The sequence below is a fragment of the Myxocyprinus asiaticus genome, chromosome 36, assembly GCF_019703515.2.
Source record: "Myxocyprinus asiaticus isolate MX2 ecotype Aquarium Trade chromosome 36, UBuf_Myxa_2, whole genome shotgun sequence".
NCBI classification, from domain to species: Eukaryota; Metazoa; Chordata; class Actinopteri; order Cypriniformes; family Catostomidae; genus Myxocyprinus; species Myxocyprinus asiaticus.
In genome coordinates, this window is record NC_059379.1 from 23,104,608 (window position 1) to 23,130,311 (window position 25,704).

General features: G+C 39.3%; 1 protein-coding gene across 4 annotated transcripts in view; it reads left to right on the forward strand.

Annotated features, from left to right (window-relative positions):
- LOC127426722 (sorting nexin-29-like) overlaps nucleotides 1-25,704 on the forward strand; it is a 150,086-nt gene that overhangs the window by 57,049 nt on the left and 67,333 nt on the right. For all 4 annotated transcript variants that reach the window (XR_007894848.1, XR_007894849.1, XM_051673694.1 and 1 more), the window contains exon 15: nucleotides 14,211-14,317. Coding sequence is in view for 2 of the 4 variants with exons in the window: in XM_051673694.1 (XP_051529654.1) it covers nucleotides 14,211-14,317 (107 nt within the window). In the remaining 2 variants the exon portion in view is untranslated. The remainder of the gene's footprint in view (nucleotides 1-14,210; nucleotides 14,318-25,704) is intronic.

The window sequence follows — 25,704 nt, forward strand, 5'->3', positions numbered from 1 at the left end:
TTTTCATCCAGTGAACAATTTGAACAGATTTACAGTAGTTCATCAATGTGACCTCCGACATCAATTTAGCTGAAACCAGGAACTATTGGAGCATCTGTTTGCTCCAGCTGAGCTCGCCTCATAAACGTCTCAAACAACAGCTGCCAATACTATTACTGAGAAAAGGAAACCTTCCAGCATAATTAGACCTACAGGCTTTTCGAATATGACTATATTTTTTTTCTGGTTCAAACTGTTCTCTTAGTGCAAATGTATTTTTTTTTGGTCTGTAATGAGTTTTCAAGCGGAAAATATATGGATTTGCCAAATCACATCAAAATGTAAGCCAGCTTGTGTTATAAGCTGAAATGCATGAGATCAGTTGTGCTCAGGCTCATCACGTATTGGCAAGGTGCATTTGATGATTATTCATACTGAGCTCTTGTTATTCTAATGTACAGGTTTATTAGAAATAAATACCATATGACTGTGTGGGAACAGTGATCTAAAGTTCGCATCACAATGTTCAATCTTATTAACACTGTCACTGGTGACTTAATATCTAATGGCAGTTTAATCTGAACAGTAATTAGGTGCCTGGCTGATTAAATCGGATATGCATGTTGAAGCTTATTTGTGTATTTGCATGCATGCCAGGGGAGGAGATTGCCTTAATTTCCTCCAAGAGAATGTCCTTCCTTAGCCTTGAAGAGTTTCAGTAAAGTCTGGTGTCCTTCACCATTACAACAGTTCATTGTTGTAACACTTAAGTTGACACACTTGTGTATTTATGAAATGTATGAATTTCATTGCATTAGAAACTGTGACATCTGCAAACAAATACTAGAGCTTTTCTCAGAACTAAACATTTTTTGAAGCCTAACAAACATCTTTTTATAAAATGTTTTGCATGAAAGGTTTCTTTGTGCTACCTTTAAAATAAATGCCACTTTGTTTGATATTTTATATACAATCCAATGACATTCAGACATTTTTAAGTGTGGGAAGTCTTCAAATAATTTTTTGGGCCACTGTATTTAGAGAACTGGAAACTTGTCAGCTTCTTTGTTCAATAAAAGTTCATAATTTTGTGTTGCAGACAATGCAATTACTCGGCACTGACAGACTCTTACCAGTAACATCAAAGATGTGCACATGGCATATGAAGTAATGATGGCACGGGCCCACACAGGCCTCGTAATTACTAGGGCCATACGGTTCCCCTAGATGACGTTTTTAGATTAGCTGTTCAGTGCGGAGGCCCTCTGGATATAGAAATGTATCGCACTGAGAACGCAGTTATGCGTTCACTGCTCATTGTGGTGTGGATGGACTGTAATCTGCCCACAGGGAAAGAGGAATTCTCAGTGAAATTGCACAGAAGAACATTTTTCTCAGGGGTTTCTTTTGTGATAACCCTGCAGTTGGTTATTCATAATGATTTTAAGATGAAATCAGCTATTTTCTGTCAGGAAATATTGGACAGTGGAAGATCTATTCTCTCTCTCTCTCTTATTCTTTTTTTTTTTTTTTTTTTTTTTGCAATATTCTTAAATTATAGAAATAATTCCCTGACGAGACAAAATGTTTGGTTGACATTAAGACAGGGTGAAATAGCTAATAAAATAAATAACAATTTTTAGTCTTCTGATGATATTCTTATGTATTTATAAATTTTCTCTGAAATGACTGATTTCAGAGGAACCATCATTTCAATCAAACAGTCATTGTAGCCAATTTGATGCTAAATGTTTCATTCAAGTAGTAAAATACAGTTAAAATGTAGTCAATATCTATTAAGTCATGTTTCCCACAGTTTTTCACTAAATTCACACAAGGAAGACTGATTTTCATGAGCATTTTAATGTACACTCACCAGCCACTTTATTAGGTATACCTGTACATCTACTTATTCATGCGATTATCTAATCAGCCAATCATGTGACATCAGCATAATGTTTAAAATCCTGCAGATATGGATCAGGAGCTTCAGTTAATGTTCACATCAACCATCAGAATGGGGAAAAAATGTGATCTCAGTGATTTAGACCGTGGCATGATTTTTGGTGCCAGACGGGCTGGTTTGAGTATTTCTGTAACTGCTGATCTCCTGGGATTTTCACAGTCTCTAGAGTGTATAGAGAATGGTGCAAAAAACAAAAAACAACCAGTGAGCGGCAGTTCTGTGGATGAAAATGCCTTGTTGATGAGAGAGGTCAACAGAGAATGGCCAGACTGGGTCGAGCTGACAGAAAGGCTACGATAACTCAGATAACCCCTCTGTACAATTTTAGTGAGCAGAATAGCATCTCAGAATGCACAACATGTCGAACCTTGAGGCGGATGGGCTACAACAGCAGAAGACCACATCGGGTTCCACTTCTGTCTGCCATGAACAGAAAACTTAGGCTGCAGTGGGCCTACCATTTGTGTACCTCAGATGAAATCCAGATTTGTCAGACCAGGCGATGTATTTCCAATCATCTACTGTCCAGTTTTGGTGAGCCTGTGCCCACTGCAGCCTCAGTTTCCTGTTCTTAGCTGACAGTGGTGGTACCCAGAGGGGTCTTCTGCTGCTGTAGCCCATCCGTCTCAATGTTCTGCATAGCACTGTTGTAACACGAGTTTACTTTCCAGTCAGCTTGGACCGTTCTCTATACACTCTAGAGGCTGTTGTGCATGAAAGTCCCAGGAGATCAGCAGTTACAGAAATACTCAAACCAGCCCGTCTGGCACCAACAATCATGCCACAGTCTAAATCACTTGAGATCACATTTTTTCCCCATTCTGATGGTTGATGTGAACATTAACTGAAGCTCCTGACCCATATCTGAATGATTTTAGCACAGTTGGCTGATTAGGTAGAGGCATGAATAAGTAGATGTACAGGTGTACCTAATAAAGTGACCGTGAGTGTATATGCTTGTACTAATATACCAATACATGGTAATGTTATCGTACAATTTTAAGTGGTATTGAAAATGAATCATCGAATCATTTATTAATTGATTCGAACTTATGAATCAAATTGAATGGGAAGTTTGAATTCATTTCAGTTTCACTAATGCTTCATACTCGCGAGTCACAAGGCAAAGATGGATCGCAAAATTAGTCTAATGACCTGTTTAAGGAAACTTAATGGCCAAATAAAAAGCATATAAAATTTCTATATCACTAGCAAAAACCTGGCAAATATATTTTAAATATTCAGTATATTGCCCAGACCTAGTTGACATGTTTTTATTAGTTAGACTGAAATTCGTACTAAGGATGGGAAAAATAATGCCAACATGAAAGGTTTGATTGAACATGAATGTAAAATTTTAATTCTGAGTTATTGAAAATGAGACACAAGGTGTCTGCTTGTGCAAGTATGTATGTACTATAAGCCTAGATTCAATTACTGAAGGTATCATTTTTAGTATGCTGGTATCTCAGTTCAGGTTGCACGATGAAAATTCCCACTGGATCATACTGGACGCCTGTAGGAAAGGAGAAATACCTCTTGTAAACTCTGTCCTTGATCAGGGCTCGCTTTGATTTATACGCTGACTGTCATTTGAGACACCAGTTCAGTAATTTCAGCCCATCATTTTATGACCTTCTTGATATCTGTGTTTAACTCCACTAGATGGTAATGGAACACCACTTCAACACTGCATTGATTTTTAATCAGTAGTAGATAGCCCATGTCTTAAATGGTTAGTTGGCCCAAAAATGAAAATTCTGCTTTCATTTTTATTGTCGTTCCAAGCACATATGACTTTCTTTATTCTGTAGCACATAAAAGCAGATAATAAGCAGAGTGTTACAAAGTGACAGCCTCAGTCACCATACACTTTCATTGTATGGAGAAAAGGTGCAGTGAAAGTACTGTAAATAGGCTAACATTTTACCTTTTATGTTCCACAGAAGAAAGAAAGTCAGACGGGTTTAGTGAGGAAATAGTAAACTATCCCTTTTAAACTCTTTTCAGTTTTTCTCCTCAAGTGCTATATGCAGTCAGTAAGCACCATTTGGTTGCTTTTGAGTTGTGATTAATTTGTATCTCATAACCTGTAGCTAGCCTTCTTCATAAGCCCTGGGGGCTGCGCTATCTTTCACTGTCCTCTGCTCATTGGCATGAGCCAGTGATATTACTGCCGGTCAGAGGTGATGCACCAATGTCCTCTAAAGTGAGATTCATTTTCTGCTTTCTCCAGAGGAACGTGCTCTCTGTCCCTGCTGATGAATGCAGGGGGTGGGAGGAGACCATTGTACCCAGTGTCAGACTGCAAGCTCTCATAATAGAGTGTGATAGCATCAGACTAGCACTGGGCCCCTCCGCCATCCAAGATATGAACCTCTTCTGCACTCTATCCAAATCTCAAAATAGGAAATGTCTAAATTACACTTGCTAATGGAATGCAGAGATGGCAATTCCTCTTTTTTTCCCCTTGCCATCGCTTTGTTTTTAATTCTCTATCAGGAAAAGAGCACATCTCATTTGATATGAAATGAAAGGCTTTCTCTTATCAATTTGAAAAAGAATAGTGTGAGGGGGCAGGAGAGGAGTTTTGCAGGCAGGCACTCTGCAAACTCCCCGCCTCTTCCTTCTGTCTTCATTGAGCTTCTCCTGTCTTTTTAGAAACGGATGGCAACATCAATGCTTTATGTACGCATAGCCCTCCTTACAGCTTGCCATCAGTAAACGAGATCCCGGACTATGGTCTAGTCAAAACTCTTCCCCTGTGTCTGAAACCACATACTTTCACAGTAGGTACTGTATTTGTTGAAGGTCACACTTCTCGGCTGGTAAAACAGTGTGTTTTTTAGGTATGCCTGTGAGTAGTATGAATAGATTTCTGACATATTTCATCCGGGGACGTGGTTTGTGAACTGTGACCTGAATATATGATGAAATAACAACAATCGCAGAAGTAATCCACAGTGGTTTCGCTAAACAAGCATCATTTAAGCACAAGGAACAACTTGGTATATATATAGCCAGGGCCACCGATAAGGGGGAACAACTGGATCTTTTGTCTGGCCCGGCTGGACTGGAGGGGGTGGCCCACAGCAAGGCTATTCCATATTGTATAGCGCAGCTAAGCACATTCAACGCGAGATGCGGATATAATCACTGAGACAGTGCGCAACAGTAAAAGCCGACTGGGCAGCGCACTTTGATGGAAGAACTTATCGCACAACCCCCAAATCAAATGCAAAGTTTGACTGCCATTTCTCTTTATTCTAATTCTTTGAACTTAATATGTGGGTGAAACTTTTGCTAGAGGTTGTAAAAGTTTGTCTGTCTAAAACTTTTGGCACATTGTTTGCAAGTGTGCAGTTCCTTATTTATGCCTTAATGTATACAGTACTGTATACAGTATAGGGATAGACCGATATATCAGCAAAACCGATTAATTTACCGATATTCGACCATTTAGAGATTATCGGCGTTGTCCAATATCCTAGCCCTATGTATCGGCCGTTTCTCAGAGGCCTTGTCAATTTAACACACATTCAATATATGGAACTATAACATACAAATATTGTTCATTGTATTTTGAGTAAATAAGCGTTCATTTAAATTCATACATTTTCTGTAACACTTTTATTTTTGCTTATAAATTGTATTGTAAAGATTTTATATCACCCTCAGCACCCTAGATATCCATATTGACATTGCCATTGAAAAGCCCATTTCAGTTGACCACTAATAATAAATAATTTCCTTATTCTATGTTGCTCCTTATTATACTCCTTACAGCTCTGACAACGAGATCATACAGCAGCTGTTTTCCATATTGTGGTAGTCGATTTCAGAAAGCAACAGATTGTTTTTCTTTTTTTCTTAAAAATAAATTATTATTATTATTTTTTGTACATGATGCCACTATCGCTGTATAAGAGTCAGACCATGATGGGAACTTCTTGGCATATTTTTCTTTATTGGTCCAGGAAAAATGAAAGCATCTTTCTACATTCTCTTCTTTTCATGAGTCCTTAAGATTGATGGGCTTAAACTAGCTTTCCAGGCAAGAAACCATGATTAGAATCAGACACTGCATACATCTACCCTACCACATGGAAACTCTAGCCTAATGTTGTCTTGTGAGACTGAATAATACTGTTCTTTCTGTTTTTTGGTGTCTGGTTGTTAAAATAATTGTTTTGACCTACTTTAACATTTGTCATTAGTCATCTGCAAGTTTATCAGCCATGGTGAATTTATTCATGTTGGGAAGGCAAATTAATCATCAGTAGGCTCTGGTCCCTCTCATGGGAAGGGGCATCTCCTTTTATCACTGTCAAGACTATTAACACAATAACGGAAAAGCAATTAAGTTGACTTTTAGAAATGGCAGTCAATTACACTGACTGGAATTAGTGTGTTGTTTCAGATAAAGTGGCTTTTCACTAATAACAACAAGCATGCCCCCCACCACCCCCATGCACTTAGAGGATTTGCTAAATAAATAACCAAAAAGCACTGATTTGGGGGTACCAAACTTGATTATTTTGATTATACTTTATTTGTAATATCACTGTGGAATTGTTCTTAGACCCTCGTTTTGCAAAAAATATCCCAGTACAATATCCCCCCCACCCCCATAACAAAACACCACATACTATAACACAACACTACACATAAGCAGAAACGAGTACTTATACTTGTTAAGTCTGCACTGGAGGACCCTGAAAGCCCTAAATCTTCGTAAAAAATATGATCTCTGTTGTAACCTGGAGCATAGACTGTCGATGAGCCCTCCATGTGAGTTAATCATCAGTATGTACTCCTAGATATTTAACAATTCTACAGCAAGGCAACCCTAATATCTGGTCATCAATATACAGTATGTGTCATTCATGGGTTTTAAGGCCACTTAAGGTTAGTTGAAACTGATTTGAATCATTAATATGTTTGCTTTTAGCCTGTGCCAGTCTTATACTGGGATGTTTTCATGATTTATGAGCTACAACACTGGTTTCATGTTTTCAGTATAGATGACATTTTCAGATCAAGGTTCTTTGATCCTGATGAATAATGAGGTATTCCTTTATTTCCAATACACACAGGCACAAACAAACAAGGATACTGTTTAGAGTTACAGTAAATAGCTCTACAAGTTCACTGTAGAGTGAAGTGAGAAATCAGGTACAGTTTTAGTCAGTCTTCTTCCTAAAGTTTTAGAAGATGTCTGCTCAGACTACATTGCATGATATCAAAGTGAAATGGAAAAAATATAATCTTGAAATGGTTCTTTTCGACATAACCATTATACATGCTTATATGAGATGTAGACGGTTTATGCAGATTGTCAAGCTTGGCCAAAGTTCAATTAGTTTTTACTAGGTTGTTTTGTGGTTTTCATTGCTTAATCTTATTGATTCAGAAGAGCATCAGGATTCTCACAGTGAAGCTCTTGCAAGTTAACAGTCCAAGTCAGACCAGATTATTTGAACTGTAGTGCTAAAGGAAGTGATTCCCTGATCAAACACTGGCCTCTCTTCATCGCCTTGTTAACCATGTAAAGGCATAGCTTTAAAATCAGACTATAAAACTCAACTCAGACAGTCTTAATCCTCTTTGTAGTCTTGAATTTTGCATGGTAATCTCTCTCTTGAAGAGCAATATGCAGTCTAGTTCATGATTTTATCCAACGTTACTTCAAGGTGAAGTAATTTGTATGCCACTAGTGTCATAAAATGATATTGCAAAAACCGGTGTCTTCATATCGGTTTCCTGAACAATTTCCCTGTCTACCATTAGTTAAAAAAACAGGTAATCGTTACTGCCAATATTGATATGTCGGGCTTACTTATAGGTTTCTCTGCATATTAAGATGGGATAGGAGAAAGAAAGCATTTTAATAATCAGAGGGTGAGGTATATATGCACTATATAGCTTCAGCATCACCAGGTGCCAGAGAACCACCTCTGACCTCTTTCCCATTAGTCTTGCTTTATCGCTTCCTTTGAGACATGACATTACTGTTATCATTGTTTACTCATTCATTGATACGTGTTCTTATTTTCGATGTCTGCTTCTTTATTCAAGTGCCTGATTACGTACCAGATGCCCTTTCTTTGATGCAAGAAAAACGAGTCAGTGATAAAGCTGGTTATTCGCTACATATGTAGATTAAAGGGAAATTGCATCAGGGATTTTGGTTTTCTTTCTGATGGTGCTGGATGTGATATTAAAATAGTGGAGAACAGGAAAAAGAGGCATGGCAAAGTTGAAATTGAAAGAAAAGATTAACCCAGTGGTACCTAAACTAAAAAGTGAAAGACACAGGGTGAATCCGCCCATTATTGAGGTCCCTACATCAAAGAGAAAAGCAGAAAATCTCAATCTGTGCCCAAACTGTCTTTTGCATCACCTATTTTTGCTTATTTCTTGCTATATTGTCTAATCTCTCCCAAGTCAGATTGAAGTCAGATCATGATGATGGAGGCAGGGGTGATCAAATGTGTAAATTGGAGCATTATATGCAAACCCTCTATGGTTGTTCTTGGGAACTCACTCTGTCACGTTTGAGCATCCAGTGATCATTCGCTGATGGATTGATATGTTATTGTTATCTCAAACTGTCTCGCAGGAAGCGTCAGCTGCATGATGGGGAAATGGATGGAGATTACTTTGATCAACACTCTCATTAAGTTTTTTTCTTTCCTTTTTTATTCAGCACATCAGCAGAGACTAATTTTGCATCCGTCTGTCAATGCAGTGTACATTCACTCCCACAGATGTATTTGAGTGTGTCAATATGTGGCTTGTCTTTATGTATGCATTCATGACTTTATATGATGTGTATACAGCATTCCCTGCCAAGCATTTTTAAATTCCACCTGTCCTAAAATGTTTTATCATTAATATGATATCATGAATAATGAGATTATTAATAAAACCATATGTCAGTCCATATTTCCTCTTTATAATACACACTGGTTCATTATCGGTTTCATATTGACATTTTTTTTAATCCCCTTTTGTATGTTCTTATAGTAAAGAGCTAAGATGCTCATCAAGGGTCCTTCTCTGAGAACTTCTGTTCTTAGCAGAACAGAAAAAAAAAACTGAGACCCAGCTGATTCTTTCTGAACTTCATAACACAGAAAATATGAAAACTTAATGATATCCTACACCACAGCATGACTCTTAAGGCAGTCCAGACCAAAGTAATTCATATTTTAATTTGGGGAGCTGTTTTATCTTTACAGTCATTAAAACTCTAAAAGGCCAAAAACAAATCAATTTTTCCATCATGCACCAATCAATATGAAGGAACAAAAATGAGCGCCTCTATTATTAGGTGCCCTCCTGGATGACATTACCATTGTATTTCACTTCTGGTACGATGTACGAAAACCATTGAAGATTAATGTTAAATGTGTGCAGAGTGTGGGCACTTGGACACAAGAGTAGTGGTTCTCATACTTTCTTAGTTGGCAGACCACTTCTACAGTATTACAAGATTTGCAGGCCACCTATCACCCCAAACCTGGAGGAATCCACAAGATACCTCAAAATAATTACATTGAATAATTAATTTATAAATTGTAAGTTTTAATTATAATTAGTTTTTTTAGTTTTGTTTTTGTTTCTTCAATTTTCATTGGTCAACAAATGCCTGTGTCAGAGTGCATTTAAAATTTCACATGTTTTGGCCACATGACTGAGCATCACTTTTCAAAACCCTTGTATTATCCCTCTACATCCTTGCCCTACTCCATCCCCATTGAAATCTAACATGATCACACAGAAAATCGACATGTAGCTTCCGAAAGTCCATGTACCCTGAAATCAGTGCCATACTTCAGACATTTTTGGATTCATTCTGTTTCCTGTGTACATCTATAACTGTCTGGTTTGGTTCAGCCACCAAATCAGACAGGAGGAAAGTACAACGGACAGTCAGGAATGTTTAAAGGATTATTGGTGCCCCCATGCCCACCCTCCAAGACCTGTACGTCTCCAGATTGAGGAAACGTGCAGATAGAATCACTCTGGACCCCACACACCCTGCCTACTCCCTCTTTGAACTGTTGCCCTCTGGCTGGCGATACAGAGCACTGAGCGCCAGGACATCCAGGAACAAGAACAGTTTCTACCCTCAGGCCATTTTCCTCACGAACAGTTAAACGGCCTTAGGACTCCCATAGTGCAATAATGTAAACACATATCTCATGCACATATGTAAATTCACATACTTAATTCAATAACTGTACATACCCCTACCTTGCACATATATTACCAGTTGCACATGTACATATGCCATTCTGTTTTTGTCCTATTATTTGTATGTCTGTTTATACTCTTACCTTGTTTTATATTCTGTGTCTCACTGTCTTATTCTGTGTGCCCTTGTTTCTCCTATCACCAAAAAATTCCTTGTGTACGTGAGAACACTTGGCAATAAAGCTCATTCTGATTCTGATTCATTCAACCATGATCACCTTTTCCTCTGGTGCTACTGATTCCGTGTTGCATGGGCAACCTCCGAGTCACACGTTCTAGTCCCATGGGAACCAGGAAGTAATTGCGTCACATGAACAATGGTGAGCATGATTTGGAAGTTGCTATTCCTCTACAATTACATTTTTACTGTTCTGATGGTTAGGTTTAGCATTTGGGTTAGGGGAAAGTGCACACCTGTTCACTGTTATACATAACTTACAACTGAAAATGCAACTCACTTTTCTCTGTGGGCACTTCACCTGGAGCTCAAATGGTAAACGGTTTCAGTAAATACGGGCCGATTTCAGCAGCATAACTTTCGCCCTGCTCACCGAAATCACAGTGTGATCAGTCTGTGGAATCAATGGATTCTCAGTGTTCTTTGATGCACTGTAAACTCTTGTGTGTAGGTTCTCTCTTTCCCACAGTGTGAGAAACATCACTCACAAACAATGCTACATAAGTGCATTTAGTGTTATTAATGCTTTCAGGCGTAACTGTGCTGGACTGAAATCAAGGTTGAGCTGCACATTGGCAGTAATTAGAGTCCAGTTGGTGCTCTTGCTGACAGTAGTAGTGGTGTGAGTGTGTGAGTTAGTGGGATGTGTAGACTATTGGCAGAGCACAGATAAGACTCAGCGCTGGAATGGCGGGTGGCTATGTGCGGGTGAGGTGATAATGTTCAGGATTGTTGACTTGTACTCCATAGACTTATTCGCTGCTTCATAACAAACTTTTCAGCTTAGCGCCACCTCCTCGTTTCCATTATTACCCTAGCAGATCAGTGCCCTCTGGAGCCTTTGTGTACATATCTCTACCGTGCTGATGATCGTCTTTATCCAGTCACCACTTATCAGCCTGTTGCTGATACACTGGCATTTTAACAGCAGGCCTGTCCTGCCTAATCTACCAATCACGGCACCTGAAATCAATCTCTCCCTCTCCACTTTTGGAAAAACTTGGATTTTCTTTCTGCCTTGGGACTTAAGAAATGAGAGAGTCTAACAGCTGTTCTGTTGAAACTTAGCCAGGTCCGGGGGTTGCTTATTGCTTTCTTTGTTTCTGTTGTCCTGTGGTGCCTCAAGCAACATTTGTGTTGTGAAAAGTAGCACATTTTGATTGAGTTTTCAATTGGTGAAAGATTCCTTCATGCTTCAAATGAACTCAATAGATTTCAGCCGTTTCGGGCAGCTCCACTGAAACAAGATTATGCCAGATGTAAAGGCTGCAGCACCACAGTATTGTAAGGAGCACAGAAGTGTGTTGGTGTGAATGACCAATATGTCAGAGAGATTAAATATTTTTCCCGTGTATTAACTTTTACAAGACACAATCGTTTAAAGGAAATGACTAAATGACTAAAACTTTGCATCTGTTCTTAAAGGTGAAATGTGTAATTTGCGTAACTAGTAGCACCAAACAGAATTGCAAAAATAATGATTGTTTCCTAAACTTTTTCTCCAAATGCTCATACCTCTCCTTCCACCCTTCCTCCCAGTCTTCCATTGTTCTGACAAATAGCTAGATTTTTATGTCTCAAACAGTAATGTTTGAAAGTGCCAGTGTTTGTTATTTGGGAAGTCTGCATACTAACTTGCTCCTGCTTACTTTTAGATGTCTCTCTACATTAAACTATTTTTAAAATTATTACACGCTTACACCTTCATTTATTTGTTATTTTTTTTATAATAATTGTAACATTTTCCTGTCCTTATTTCAAAATGTAAATTCCTGTTTTGCATTGTTTTCTGTTTCCTAATACCAACAGAGGTGGGGAGTAGTCAAAAACTGTACTCAAGTAAAAGTATAATTACTTTAAAAAAAAAATTACTCAAGTAGAAGTAAAAGTGCTAACATAAATATTTACTTGTGTAAGAGTAACGAAGTATCCAATTAAAAGAGTACTCAAGTAGTGATTAACTCATTACTTTCACAAATGACATAATGGACGTTAACTCCCCTATATTCCATTACATAATACACATTTAACATGTATTACAGAATTATTATTATTATTATTATTAATGGAAATTCTGTCATCATTCACCATCATGTTGTTCAAAACCCATATGACTTTCTTCCATGCAACACAATAAGGAGATTTTAGAAAGAATGTTTGCCTTTGTCAACATTTACTTTCAGTGAATGTGTTTTTTTTTCTCTATATTTTGAAAGTGTATGGTGACTGAGACTGTCAGTCCCTAACATTCTTTCTAACATCTTTTGGGTTCCACAGAATACAGAAGGTCACACGGGTTTGGAACAATATGAGGGTAGGGAAATAATGATGGAATATCAAATTATGGCTGAGCTGTCACTTTAAAGGGTTAGTTCACCCAAAAATGAAAATTCTCTCATCATTTATTCATCCTCATGCCATCCCAGATGTGAATGACTTCCTTTCTTCTGCAGAACACAAATTAAGATTTTTAGAAGAATATGTCGGCTCTGTAGGTCAGTACAATGCAAGTGAATGAGTACCAAAATATTTATGCTCCAAAAAAGCAAATGCAGGCACCATAAAAGTAATCCATATGACTCCAGTGGTTAAATCCATATCTTCAGAAGTGATATGATAGGTGTGGGTGAGAAACAGATCAATATTTAAGTCAGTTCTTCTCCCAGCCCAGCAGGGGACGATATGCAGAGAAGAATGTGAATCGCCAAAAACACAATAAGAAGAATGTGAAAGTGATCTGTTTCTCAAACCTTTCTAGTAATGATTACAGTGAAAATGTGATTAATGCCCCACAGGGAAATATAAACCAAAGCAAGATCATGTTTTATCAATGCCTACTTTCGCTATTTCATAGCTTTTAGTTGTTAATTCAGTGTAGTTACAGTTTTCAGTGTCGAAAGAATTTAGATAATTAGTTCTGTACACAGTACCACCGCTCCCTAAATGCAGAGTATGCAGCCTGTGCAGGGCACCAACCCCGGTCGCGGAGCACACGCTGTGCACGTGCAGAAATGCTGTCTGTTCACGCTCCAGTTGTCAATTACACATTCGGCAGAGCAAAAGGCATTTACACTTAACGTGGCTGTTTACATGGATTTATACAGTTAATCAGCCCGAAGTAGCTGTGATAGTTTACACATACAACTGCGAGGACGCAGGTTAAATGCGTAAATACTGCTCATGACATGCGGGATGTGGGACAAAGCGCACTGATATATTGCTGCAGATTTAAAAATGTACAGTTAAAAACTGATGTCACAAGAGCCAATATTTACAGAATCACCCTGAAAATGACCATCACCATGTCACAGAAAAGCCCACATTATCATTAGAGCCAAAACTTACCTCAGCGTGCTGCCTTAAGATGGAGCTGCAATTTTAATCTTGAAATATCCACTTGTCTTGGTGTTAAATGAAGGCATTGCATGACAAAACGATTCTTTTTTTTTTCCACTGTGTGGAGCGAAGAAAGTGTTTCACTTTTTTTGAAGAGAATGATGCTACAGCAGTGATGGACTCGTTTTGAGTGACAGTCTGTGTCAGTGCAGTAAATTAATCAATAATCGATTTATAAATAAATTACACATTAATTAAAATGAAACCCAGTAATTTAACGACAGGAACACCTCCCATTGTAACGAAGTAAAGTACAAAAATGTCATTAGACATTTACTTGAGTGAGAGGAAAAAGTACCCACTTTTAAACCTACTCTAAAAATAATTTTTTTTTTTCCAAAAAGTTACTCAAGTAAATATAACAGAGTAAATGTAGCGCGTTACTACCACCTCTGAATACCGGTTACATTTTGTTCTCTTTCCCCACAGCTTTAACCATTCAGAGGAATTGTGATGATCCACCTCAAGCCCCCCAAAACAGATCTGTGGCTGATATAGAGGAACTGGCTGCCAACTATGAGCGTAAACTCATCGAGGTGGGTACTGTCTGTAGCTTTTCTAGCCAACAGTACTCAAACTGTACAGCTGTCACCTCAGAGTTGTAATAAACCAACCCCTACCACTAAAAGATTCAATACTGCATTAGTTTAAATAATGTCAGTGGTGAAGATGTAATGACTTGGCTCAGTTGTCTTGCAGCATCATGTGTGATATTTTAATGAAAGGTGAAGCACAGCGATTGAAAATGACATAATATAGATGTGGTCTAGGTTCATTTTTAAAATAAATTTGAAAAAAGGGATTTTATTTTAATAGCCTAAGTGTGCAATGAGCCCACCTCTGCTTTTGAGAGAACAGCATCTACAGAACTGGCTGGACAATGGATAACAGAGGTTTTTTGAATAATTCATATACAGCCATTTTCTTGTGTAATGACTTCAAATTCTGCTTATGTTTGGGGGGAGTATCCGTTAACTTATTTATGTATGTATTTATTATATATTTCTGAGCATGTAATTTATTCATGGGCTCATTTGCTTAGCTGTCTGTCTCGATAGGGTTTTCCAAACATGTACGTGAAGGCTGCCTGCTTGTAGTTTTTACATTTACATTTCAAGCTCTGAAAGCTTTATTTCATTTTTTGCTGGCGAGTAGGCATCCCTTTTTCCTCCTGCCCAGATATGTAAAAGACTGTAACTTGTTATTTGTCTCTGGTGACAAATATAGGATATTTATTTCAGTTTCCACAAGAGCAGAAATGAATATGGATCAAATTGAATTTTTTATTACATTTATGGTGTATTTGTACAGCTAAATTCAATTATATTTCAACCACTGTTGTTAGTTAATGCGTGAAATGATATAACGCCTGTATTTATATCTATAAATCTATTTAAATGATTGCTTTTTACATCCTGTTCAATTAAATACACCACAAACATTCCAAAGAGTTTGTTTTAAGATGCGATGTTCTGGTGTGTTTTACATGTGTGGAAACATTATAAATTAGGGATGTACATTTTCGAGTACACTAACTCACAAAAAACAAGTAACTGATTACTCGTAAATTAAAACTAAAAAGCAAAATCAAATATGACAGTACGTAAAATGTATATTTAATTTTATTCACAAATATAACCAAGAACAGTCTCAAAATAAGATAACTGTGCTTGTCTTTCGTAAAATATTAAATGAACTATATGCATTAAAAATAAATGTAATTTTGTTTTTTTAAATATCAGAAAAAAAACATTTGCACTCACACGGAACTTACATAGAAACTAATACTGACGACAGTAGGGAAACGCTCACATATATAAACTCTTAGTCTACATAAAGACTATCACATTTTTATCATTTCACATGTTATGTAAGAACAGGCGTACATATCTGTCTCAAGTCGAAGACAGCCAGGCTCTTAGATCCGAATATGCACCCTAAGTAAAGAAAGCTGCTGTACTGCAGTCAAAAGAGCACCAAAAGAGGCTGATGCTAATCATTTACACACCTTTGAGAAAAATATCATCCAATTAAACAGATGAGCAACACAAGTGCCTTTTGAAAATCCTGTTTTTTTAGATGAATGTATGAATTGCATGATTGCATGGAGTTCAAAAAGAATTCGACTCGTGGGCTGTCTGCCGAAACCAAGTATATGTACAACATAAACATACAAAGATATAAAGTGGAAAAAAAAATCTGACATTGTCAGGTGGACCCATTTAAGTTGCAGTGCAGGATTTTGACTCACACTCCACTACTCTCTTGCATAATCATCATGGCAGTTTCATGGTTGAAGTTCCGGCCACCACTCTGATTGAAAATAAATTGTGTCCCAGCGGGTAACTTTTTCCAAAGAGTTCTCTTTGCTTTACTTCCATCCCTGCAACTGCCCTCCCCATCCCACTTTCGCTGTACATGAGTTTCCTCACCTGATATTTATGTTATATAAATATCACTGTACAGTACAGTACAGTTCAATTCAGTCAGTAAAATTATGAAAAAAATGCAATCAAATATGCATCTATCTCAGCTAGTTAATAAAGCAGGCAATAATTTGTATTCAGTGCATATGTGATACTTATAATCAGGTGTTATCTGCTGTGGGTTGTTATTGTCACAGTTATTCACCGTTCTGTTCTATGGACTGTTATTTTGAATGGTTTTTATCCTCTGTTTTCAGTTTTCCCCAACTATATTTCCCATAATTCACTGCTCTTATCACTGCCATCTGTTTCCAATCTTCCTCACCTGTCCTCCATTCCCTCATTAGCACCTATGTATAAAAACCTTCTAGTTTTGTCCATTCCTGTGTCAGTTCTTAAAGTGTTACTAGGTTGGTTATGTAATGTTATTTTGAGTTGTTACTTAGTAGTTTTCCACTCCAACGTATCTCCTAGTGTGATTCCTTGTTAGAAATATATTCCATATTCCATTCACGATGTTCACGACCACAGAGGTCGTTCCCCAGTCTCTGCCCATATTCACGGCCATGGAGGTCGTTCCCCAGTCTCTGCCAGTGCTCATGACCACGGAGGTCATTCCCCAGTCTCTGTCCATGTTCACGACCACGGAGGTCGTTCCCCTGTCTCTGCCTGTGCTCATGACCATGGAGGTCATTCCTCAGTCTCTACCTGTGCTCTCGACCGCAGAGGTCGATCCCCAGTCTCTGCCTGTACTCTCTACCACAGGAGTCAGTTCCCAGTCATCCACGGACACTTCCCTCGATCCTCCCAAGACTCTGCCTTCCACAGCCTCGTCCTTCGAGCCTACCACGACCTCGCACCCTCGAGCCTTCCACAGCTCTGCCTTTCCTGGCTCCGCCTCCCATGATTCTGCCTTCCATGGCTCCGCCCCTCAAGCCTTCCACGGCTCTGCCTTCCCTGGCTCCGCCTCCCATGACTCCGCCCCTCGAGCCTTATATGGCTCTGTCTTCCATGTCTTCGCCCCTCGAGACTTCCACGGCTCTGCCTTCCCTGGCTCCACCTCCCATGTCTCTGCCTTCTATAGCTCCTCCCCTCGAGCCTTCCATGGCCCCGCCTCCCATGGCTCTGCCCTCCATGGCCTTGCCCCTCGAGCCTCCCAGGGCTCCGCCCTACATGGCCTTGCCCCTTGAGCTTCCCAGGGCTCTGCCCTACATAGCCTTGCCCCTCGAGCCTCCCACGGCTCCGCCCTCCATGGCCTTGCCCCTCGAGCCTCTCACGGCTCCGCCCTCCATGGCTTTGCCCCTCGAGCCTCTCAGGGCTCCGCCTTCCATGGCTTCGCCCCTTGAGCCTCTACCGGCTATGCCTACCATTGGTTTGGCCCCTCGTGCCTCTCACGGCTCCGCCATCCATGGCTTTGCCTCTCGAACCTCTCACGGCTCCACCTCTCACGGCTCTGCCCCCTGAGTCTTCCACGGCTCCGCCTGCCTTTGTCGAGCCTCTCCAGGCTCCGCCTGCCTTCGTCTCCTACTGCTCCGTCCTCATTCCCTGGATCTCCACCTCCTAAAGCTCTGCCCATTCCACCACGGTCTCCACCAACTGTGTCTCATATCCCCGATCCTCCTGTGGCTCCACCAGCTCCTCTTCCAGTTCCTCCTCTTGAGACCCAAATCCTCCATCCTCCTGTGGCTCCGTCTCTGGGCCCATCTCCTGCTCCCCCATCGAGACCTCAAGTCCCTACTCCTGCTGCTCTGCCTCTGGATCCGTCTATGGCTCCACCCCCTAAATTTCCACCTCCTGCGTCCAAACCGCCAGACTCCGTTCCCTGCCTAGAGCTACCTCCCAAACCTCCTGACCCAGTCCCTGTCCTGCGGCCACCTCCCAGGCCTCTTGATTCTATTCCAGCCTTGAAGCCGTCCCCCAGGCCCCCGGATCTGTTCCCAGCCCTGAAGCCGCCCCCAGGCCTCCTGATTGTCTTCCTTGGATCCTTGCTCACCTTCTGCATCACCCTACTCTCCTCATCCTTCTTTGGAGCGCCATGAGTCACCCTTTAAGGGGGGGGTGGGGCGGTAATGTCACAGTTATTCACCGTTCTGTTCTATGGACTCTTATTTTGATATGGTTTTTATCCTCTGTTTTCAGTTTTCCTCAACTATATTTACCATTATTCACTGCCATCTGTTTCCAATCCTCCTCACCTGTCCTCCATTCCCTCATTAGCACCTATGTATAAATACCCTCTAGTTTTGTCCATTCCTTTGTCAGTTCTTAAAGTGTTACTAGGTTGGTTATGTATTGTTATTTTGAGTTGTTACTTAGTAGTTTTCCACTCCAGCGTATCTCCTAGTGTGATTCCTTGTTAGAAATTTATTCCACTCCAGCGTGTTTTCTAGATTGTTCCCTTGTATGAGATTTATTCCACTCCAGCGTCCTCAGTTAAAAGGCTAATAATCTACTCCTGCGTCTCCTCTCTTCCACTCCACTAACCACCGTGACAGTTATAGGTTAATAGATCCAGGACTGTATTTTCAGTCCCAGTCCATCTCTGATATGAGGTCAGCATCCGGTACTGAGAGAGCAGTTTTTCTCAGGAACAAGGATTGTTGGATTGGGAATGCAGTGGTTGACCTTGGTGCCCCCTCAATAAAAATAGATGCATAACAAAAATAGATGCACTCACATACTCCAAGTGACAATTATGCACCCAGTCTATTCTCTGCTGTCTGCGTTGCCTTGAACGTTACTGTATTAAAATAATTCAGTTATCGCAAGCCCTTGTGACATGGATATCGCGATATATACCTTTGTGATATTTCGAATAAATTTGATATATTGTGCAGCCTTAATTTTATGTTGTTTTTCTTTTAATTTACAAGTTATCTGTTTTGGCATTTTGGAATATTGTATGGCACAGATTTGATACAGTAAATAGTCATAGCATACTATGTGATTTACCCGTACAGTCAATGTTCCCTCTAATTTTGTTGTTCCAGAGCAAAACCTGTTTCTATTAAGCACACCTTTCAGCCACAGGACCAAAAACACTCCATTTGCAAATACATTTTTTACAAAACAACTAATGCTGAACAGTTCAGTTCTTTATTAGGCCTTTTTATCACATCACATTTTTGAGCGTGGATTTGTTTTTTAGATTAAGAGAAAAATATGTTTTAATCTCTAGAAAATGGGACAGAAACATAATAATTTATGTTTTCTGTTGATTTCTCTGTGTTATTTTTCCTATTCTGTTTGGCACTGTACTGTTGGATCCGTATGTAGTGAATTAATCAGCACTGCATATTGCCACACAAGATTTCACAGCTTTAGTTCCATAGTGAAAATCTATGGATATGAAGGGTTATTTTTATTATTAAATGGATGAGCAGAGAGCGAGTGCCCAGCATGCAGGGAAGCTCCTTCAATGCTGTTTTAAAAAGTATCTTAGATGTATAGGCTACCACATGAAGTTGGTTGAGAAAATGCCCAGAGTGGGCAGAGCTGTAATCTACTTGAAGTAGCTAAAATATATTATTATATTACATATTACCATAAATATTTTCAGTTGTTTAACATTTGTTTTTGTCGCTACAAATTTACTTCTGTCTTTTCACAAGAACTCTGTAGCCTATACAGTTGGGTTGATAATAATATATTACACTCATTTAGAGCTAGACATGAGGTTCTGGCTTGGTTTAATGTGTTTGTGTAATAAACACCATAAACAAACTAATCACATAAAAAACAATTGCTCTTGCCATATATCTGGTTTTGGAACAGTAAACTTCTATAGTGTTAAATGGGAGACATCATCAAATATTATTTTTGCATTCCCATTTGCTCCAACCTCAAAAGAAAAAATACACTGTTACATTTCCACAACTTTCCAAAAGAGGAATTACGGATTGCAACAGTCAGAAGAGAGCAAGATGCTATGTTTACTCTGCAGCTGTATTTGAAACCCTATTGCAGCAGAAAAAGTATAGTAATATAAATGCACATTAAATAATAAAAAAATGTAAAATAATAATAAAAAAGTTTACAAGGTTTCCCCTGTGAAATTTAGGTGGAAATGCATCCATGAGCTTTCTCTGCACTGTCCACAGCAGCATCATACCTCATTAAGTATGTTTGGACCGCTCACATTCTCACATACTTGCTAGTTTTCTTTTACCTTGCTCATGTCTCTATTTATTTTTCCATTCTCATTTTATCCCTGCTGCATGTTTATCCATCAGTTAGGATCTTCTTTGCCTGGCCAAACTCTCCTTCTGTCAGCAGGTGTTTGCTTGGGGAAGAAAGTGATACCAGCACATTCACTGTCACACTTTCCCTCCCTCCTCCATCTCTACCCCACTTTCCTCTCTCACGCTCTGCCTCTCTGAAACTTCAAGTCTGTTTGTGTTTGCTAAGCCTGTCTTCTAAGCTCACTTCTCAAACTTGTTTCACATCCAATTATGGACATTAGAGCTGCAACGGGCCACGCTCCCTCCCCTCTTCTGCTTTGACCAAATCTTTTTCATTGAGGACACCTGGCTCAGCATATGTTCCTGCACACTGACAGCCATGCAGATGAGCTGTCAGCAGCACCTGCAGCGCAGAGCAGCCCTGCTACAAAATGCTAGCAACAGCTTTACTCCACAAGCCCAGAGTACTGTAATAAAACCTGCAGGTTGTCAGATTTTAACCATTATTTTGAGTCACAGGTAGGGCTGTTGCGGTGGAAATTGTTTTCCACCACGGTGGTTAAGGGCCAACCACCGCGGGTGAACGGTGCTGTATGGCGATTGGGGGGGATCACATTTTAAAAAGTGCATCATTGAACATGGAATAGAAATGAAAGCCTTTGTAAAATATCACAAAATGATCAATGCACAAACAATATTTTAGAAGAAGAAAAACCTTGTTGACTAAAACCTTATCTAATGATCCAGTCATAGTATTTTCAGGACTGCACCGTCTGAGCTGCGGGAGCAAAAGAGCTGAACACCATTAACTGAAGCACTTAGTGGGTTTATCACCTTTTTCAAAGCATGCTTTATACAGTTGTGGTGATCAGGGTGTGGCCGAGTGACGTCAGTGCAGAGCAAGGCCGGGATGGACACCTGGGGAGAATTATCTCTCACAGCTGTTGGTGGTTGCGGTGTTAGCTGGAGAGTCCCCCAGCCACTGAAGGGCATCTGGCGTAAAACCTGTGCCAAGTCAAATATGTGGATTATGGATGGTCCACTGTAGCGACCCCTGATGGGAGCAAAAAAATGAAGGTCCCGGGTATTGGCATCAATTTGACAAATCACGAACTGTCTTAAAGATGTAGGAGGCGGGAACCGGGTAAACATCCGAACCTAAGACTTTTATTAAAAAAAGTTTTCAGTGTGACACAAAATAAAATTGCTTTTCAGCACACAATCCTCGAGCCACACACAACCAGCTCAGTGTGTCTCTCTCACTGTTGGCTTTTCAGCCCAACGCGGAATGCACACGTCATTTGACTGCTTGCGTATCTCTCTCTCCCTGTCTCTCCTCCACTGTGGCTCTGGCTGCAGCTTTATCTCTCACCCGCTAACACCGTAATCACCAACAGCTGCAAGAGATAATTTCCCCAGGTGTCCATCCCGGCCTCGCTCCGCACCGTCTTTGCTCGGCCACACCCTGCTCGCCACAACAGTATATGACATTAATCAGCTATATCAACAATATAAATATAATATTACCACTTACATCTGCACAGACAATAATATGAATGCACAACTGAGCTTGAACTAAGTTGCATGCTAGATGCGTAACTCACATTGTGAACATGCAGGTTGGTGCCATAACAATGCCCTATGTAGCACAAAATCCTAAATTCTCTAAAACAGAAAAATAATACGTCTATAGCATGAAGAATTGTAAGTAACTAGGTATCTAAGGATTTAATACTTCAATATAGTAATTATATGCTATTATTTCATGAAATTATTTCAGGTTTTTTCAAGGCTTATGAGTTGATACATTTACGTGCATATCACTGCTGGTGGCATTCCACCACCGTGGTGGGACGGTTGTCACAGTAATCCCATCAGCCCTGATCACAGGTAATCTCTGGACCCACTGATTGGCAGTGACTTGAAGTTCCATGCACACCAAGCAGTGAATGAAAATGTTTAGTAATGTATGGCATCTGTATACCATTTTGGGTTTGGTTGTTTTGTGGCTTAATGGAATGGCTCATCCAAAAATTAACATTTTGTCATCATTTACTCACCGTCAGGTTGTTCTGACTCTGTATTATTTTATTTTGTTACTGTAAAATGCAAAATGAGGAAAAATATTCAAGCTATTCTCTTCCATACATTGAATGTGAATATTGATTTATACTGCTTAGCTCCAAAAAGAACAAAAAAGCACCATAAAAGTTGTCCATACAACTCAGGCGCTGTACTCAAAGTCTTCTGAAATCATATGATTGCTTTGTATGAGAAACAGACCAAAATTTACCTTATTCACTGATAATCTTCACTGAAAACGATGTTATAATAACAGTATAAAATATAATATTCACTGAAATCATTCACACGTTAAAAATGCTAGCTTTAGATGCTACATCACACCAGATATGAGTGCCATACCATACATCATTCATTCTCATGTCACATGTCACATGATCATTCACAATGTGATAAGTTTGAAAAATGCAAATTCAATTTGAGAGCTACAGCAGAGTGGAAGATTATCAGTGAACAGTTAATTCAATTTTGCTCTGTTCCTTTAAAAAAAAAACAGAAAACGTATAGTGCACAGATCATATGGACTCCTCTTGTGATACTTTCATGGAGTTTTTTTGTTTGTTTGTCCTTTTAGAGCTTGGCAGTGCACATAACCATCTACTTCCATCTGTGTAGAAGAACAGCTCAAACACACTGCATTCTAATTATCTCAGTTTCATATAAGTTTTAATAAATTATGACAGTTTTCATTTTTGGGTGAACTATTGCTTTGAATCTATAATAAAAGCTGTTTTTAATCATTTGGAGTTCATTTTCATTAAAGGCAATTCACAAGCTGAAAATCACAAAAACGCAGCCGCTAGGAAACACACTGTTGCAAAATGTAATCACTGTATCTTCAAATCCTTTTGGCATATAGACCAGGGAGAAATAATGAACTATTGAATCCAGTCAATTCCTAATACTTTTCTCATTTAACTGCTTCCATCTACTTCACCTCGGCTCTGACTTATTTCAGAGATGCTATGCTTGTGCGTAGTTTGTTTTCCACACAGTTGTTTTTCATTCGTTCATGGAAATTGTGACTAGGGCTAATTGTGGAATACGGTGTTCTCGATATCTGCATCAGAGCACCGGGGCAGCCCTTAATTACAATGGGCGAAAACAGATACAGGCACACACTTGGATTCCTGCTTAAGGCCCAATAATGAGGTTTGATGTGTCGTGTGAAGTGCGTGAACCTGTCGCCTGTTTAGATTAATTTAAAGTGCTAAAAATTTGCCCAGCGAGCTGGAAGGAGCTTATTGCTGACTGAACAACAAACTGATTAGCTCGCTTCCTTGCAGAGAATTAATTGGGTTCCTTGACGCAAAAAATTCATTTCCATTTTTTAATGTCCTGTTTAAAAGTTGCCACACAGATAAATAAATGTGATGAATGAGAATTCTACCAGCAGTATGTTAGTGTGTGTGTGCTGTGTAGGACCTCTGTGACTGCTAGAGATGAATGAACTTCGCACACACACAGCTCATGAGCCTGTGATCACAGATGAGCTCTGGGTGTGTATCAGTCAGAGTGAAATACGGAAGAACTGCTGTGATTTCCCCTGTTTATATCCAGCTTTATGGTTAATCACACTTTTGGGTCTGTGTGTATTTTGTGCTGCTTTTAGACAGGTTATTGTTGTGTGTTTGCGTTTCACACAGTATTCACAATTCCTTTAATGTCAAGAGCACTTCCAGTTCATGGAAGAAGTGTAAATTCAGAATGGTTTCGGCTGGACCGCTGTTGTAAAATCTATATTTTGATTCTTTAAAGGTTGAAAGGGTCAATATTTTGAAGTTGCGCTTGTCACACAAGGTACTGAATAAAGACTTGCAGAAATGGATTTAACACTGTGAAATAGCTAGGTGCAAAAGCTATTTGTAGCACACTGCATTCGGTAGCGAAGTAGCCAAAATTCTGTGTGAAAATCAATTGCAAAAGTTTTTGAAGCTATTTCTGTAGTTCTTTTTGGGTTCCATTAAGACAACCACCCACTCTACCTGAAACCTTCTCTTCAACTCATTCAACAGTGTTTGAAATAGTGTTTATTTATACATTTTTTACAGGCTCTGTTCGGTGGACTGTATTTGTAAAGCATAAAGGCTAGGGTATACTTCAGTTTTCCATGTGCTGTTACATCTCGCGCAAGGCTGAGCGTTATAGCCTTTCAATGTATTTGACCACGAGCCTGACTCTATTTCTGCATGTGCACTATGACTGCTTTGTGACTGTTTTAGTCTGGAGATGTTTTTAAAATTGAGGTTCAATTATCTTAACTCGGCTTAAAACCCACGCTTTTGCGCAGAAGCTGAAAAACCAGCAGCAATACACGGCGATACAAGATGTCTGTCTAGCGCATATTTACATAGAAAAACAACCAGTGAAGCTGTGGGGGCTTCTCAGTACGGCTCCACAGAAAAAGAAAACAAAAAAATTAATGTCGTTTGTCACTGTTGCAGCAGGTTAGCACAAGAACTCATATTTAAAGTAAAGGATTAGTTCACCCAAAAATTTTAATTCTCTCATCATTTATTCACCCTCATGCCATCCAGATGTTTGACTTTCTTTCTTCTGCAGAACACAAACAAAGCCTTTTAGAAGAATATCTCTGTTCTGTAGGTCCATACATTGCAAGTCAATAGTGATCAAAACTTTGAAGCTCCAAGAAGCACATAAAGGCAGCATGAAGTTAATCCTTACGACTCCAGTGGTTAAATCCATATCTTCTATAGCGATCCAATCAGTTTTGAGTGAGAACAGACCAAAATAGACCAGAATCCTTTTTCACTATAAATCTTGACATCAGCAGTCTCCTTGGCAATCATGATTTTAAGCTCAATTACACTTCCTAGTGCTTGATATATCTGCATATATGTCAAGCACTAGAAAGTGTAATCGAGCTTGAAATCATGATCGTGCCTAGAGACGGCACATGTTAATATTTATTGTAAAAATTAGTTATATTTTGGTCTCTTCTCACCCAAAACTAATTGGATCGCTTCAGAAGATATGGATTTGACCACTGGAGTTTTATGGATTAATTTTTTGTTTCCTGTTTGTGGTTTTTGGAGCTACAAAGATCTGATCACAATTCACTTGCATTGTATGGACCTACAGAGCTGAAATATTCTTTCTAAAAACTTTGTGTTCTGCAGAAGAAATAAAATAATTCACATCTGGGATGGCATGAGGGTGAATAAATGATGAGAGAAGTTTCATTTCTGAGTGAACTATCCCTTGAAAGATGCA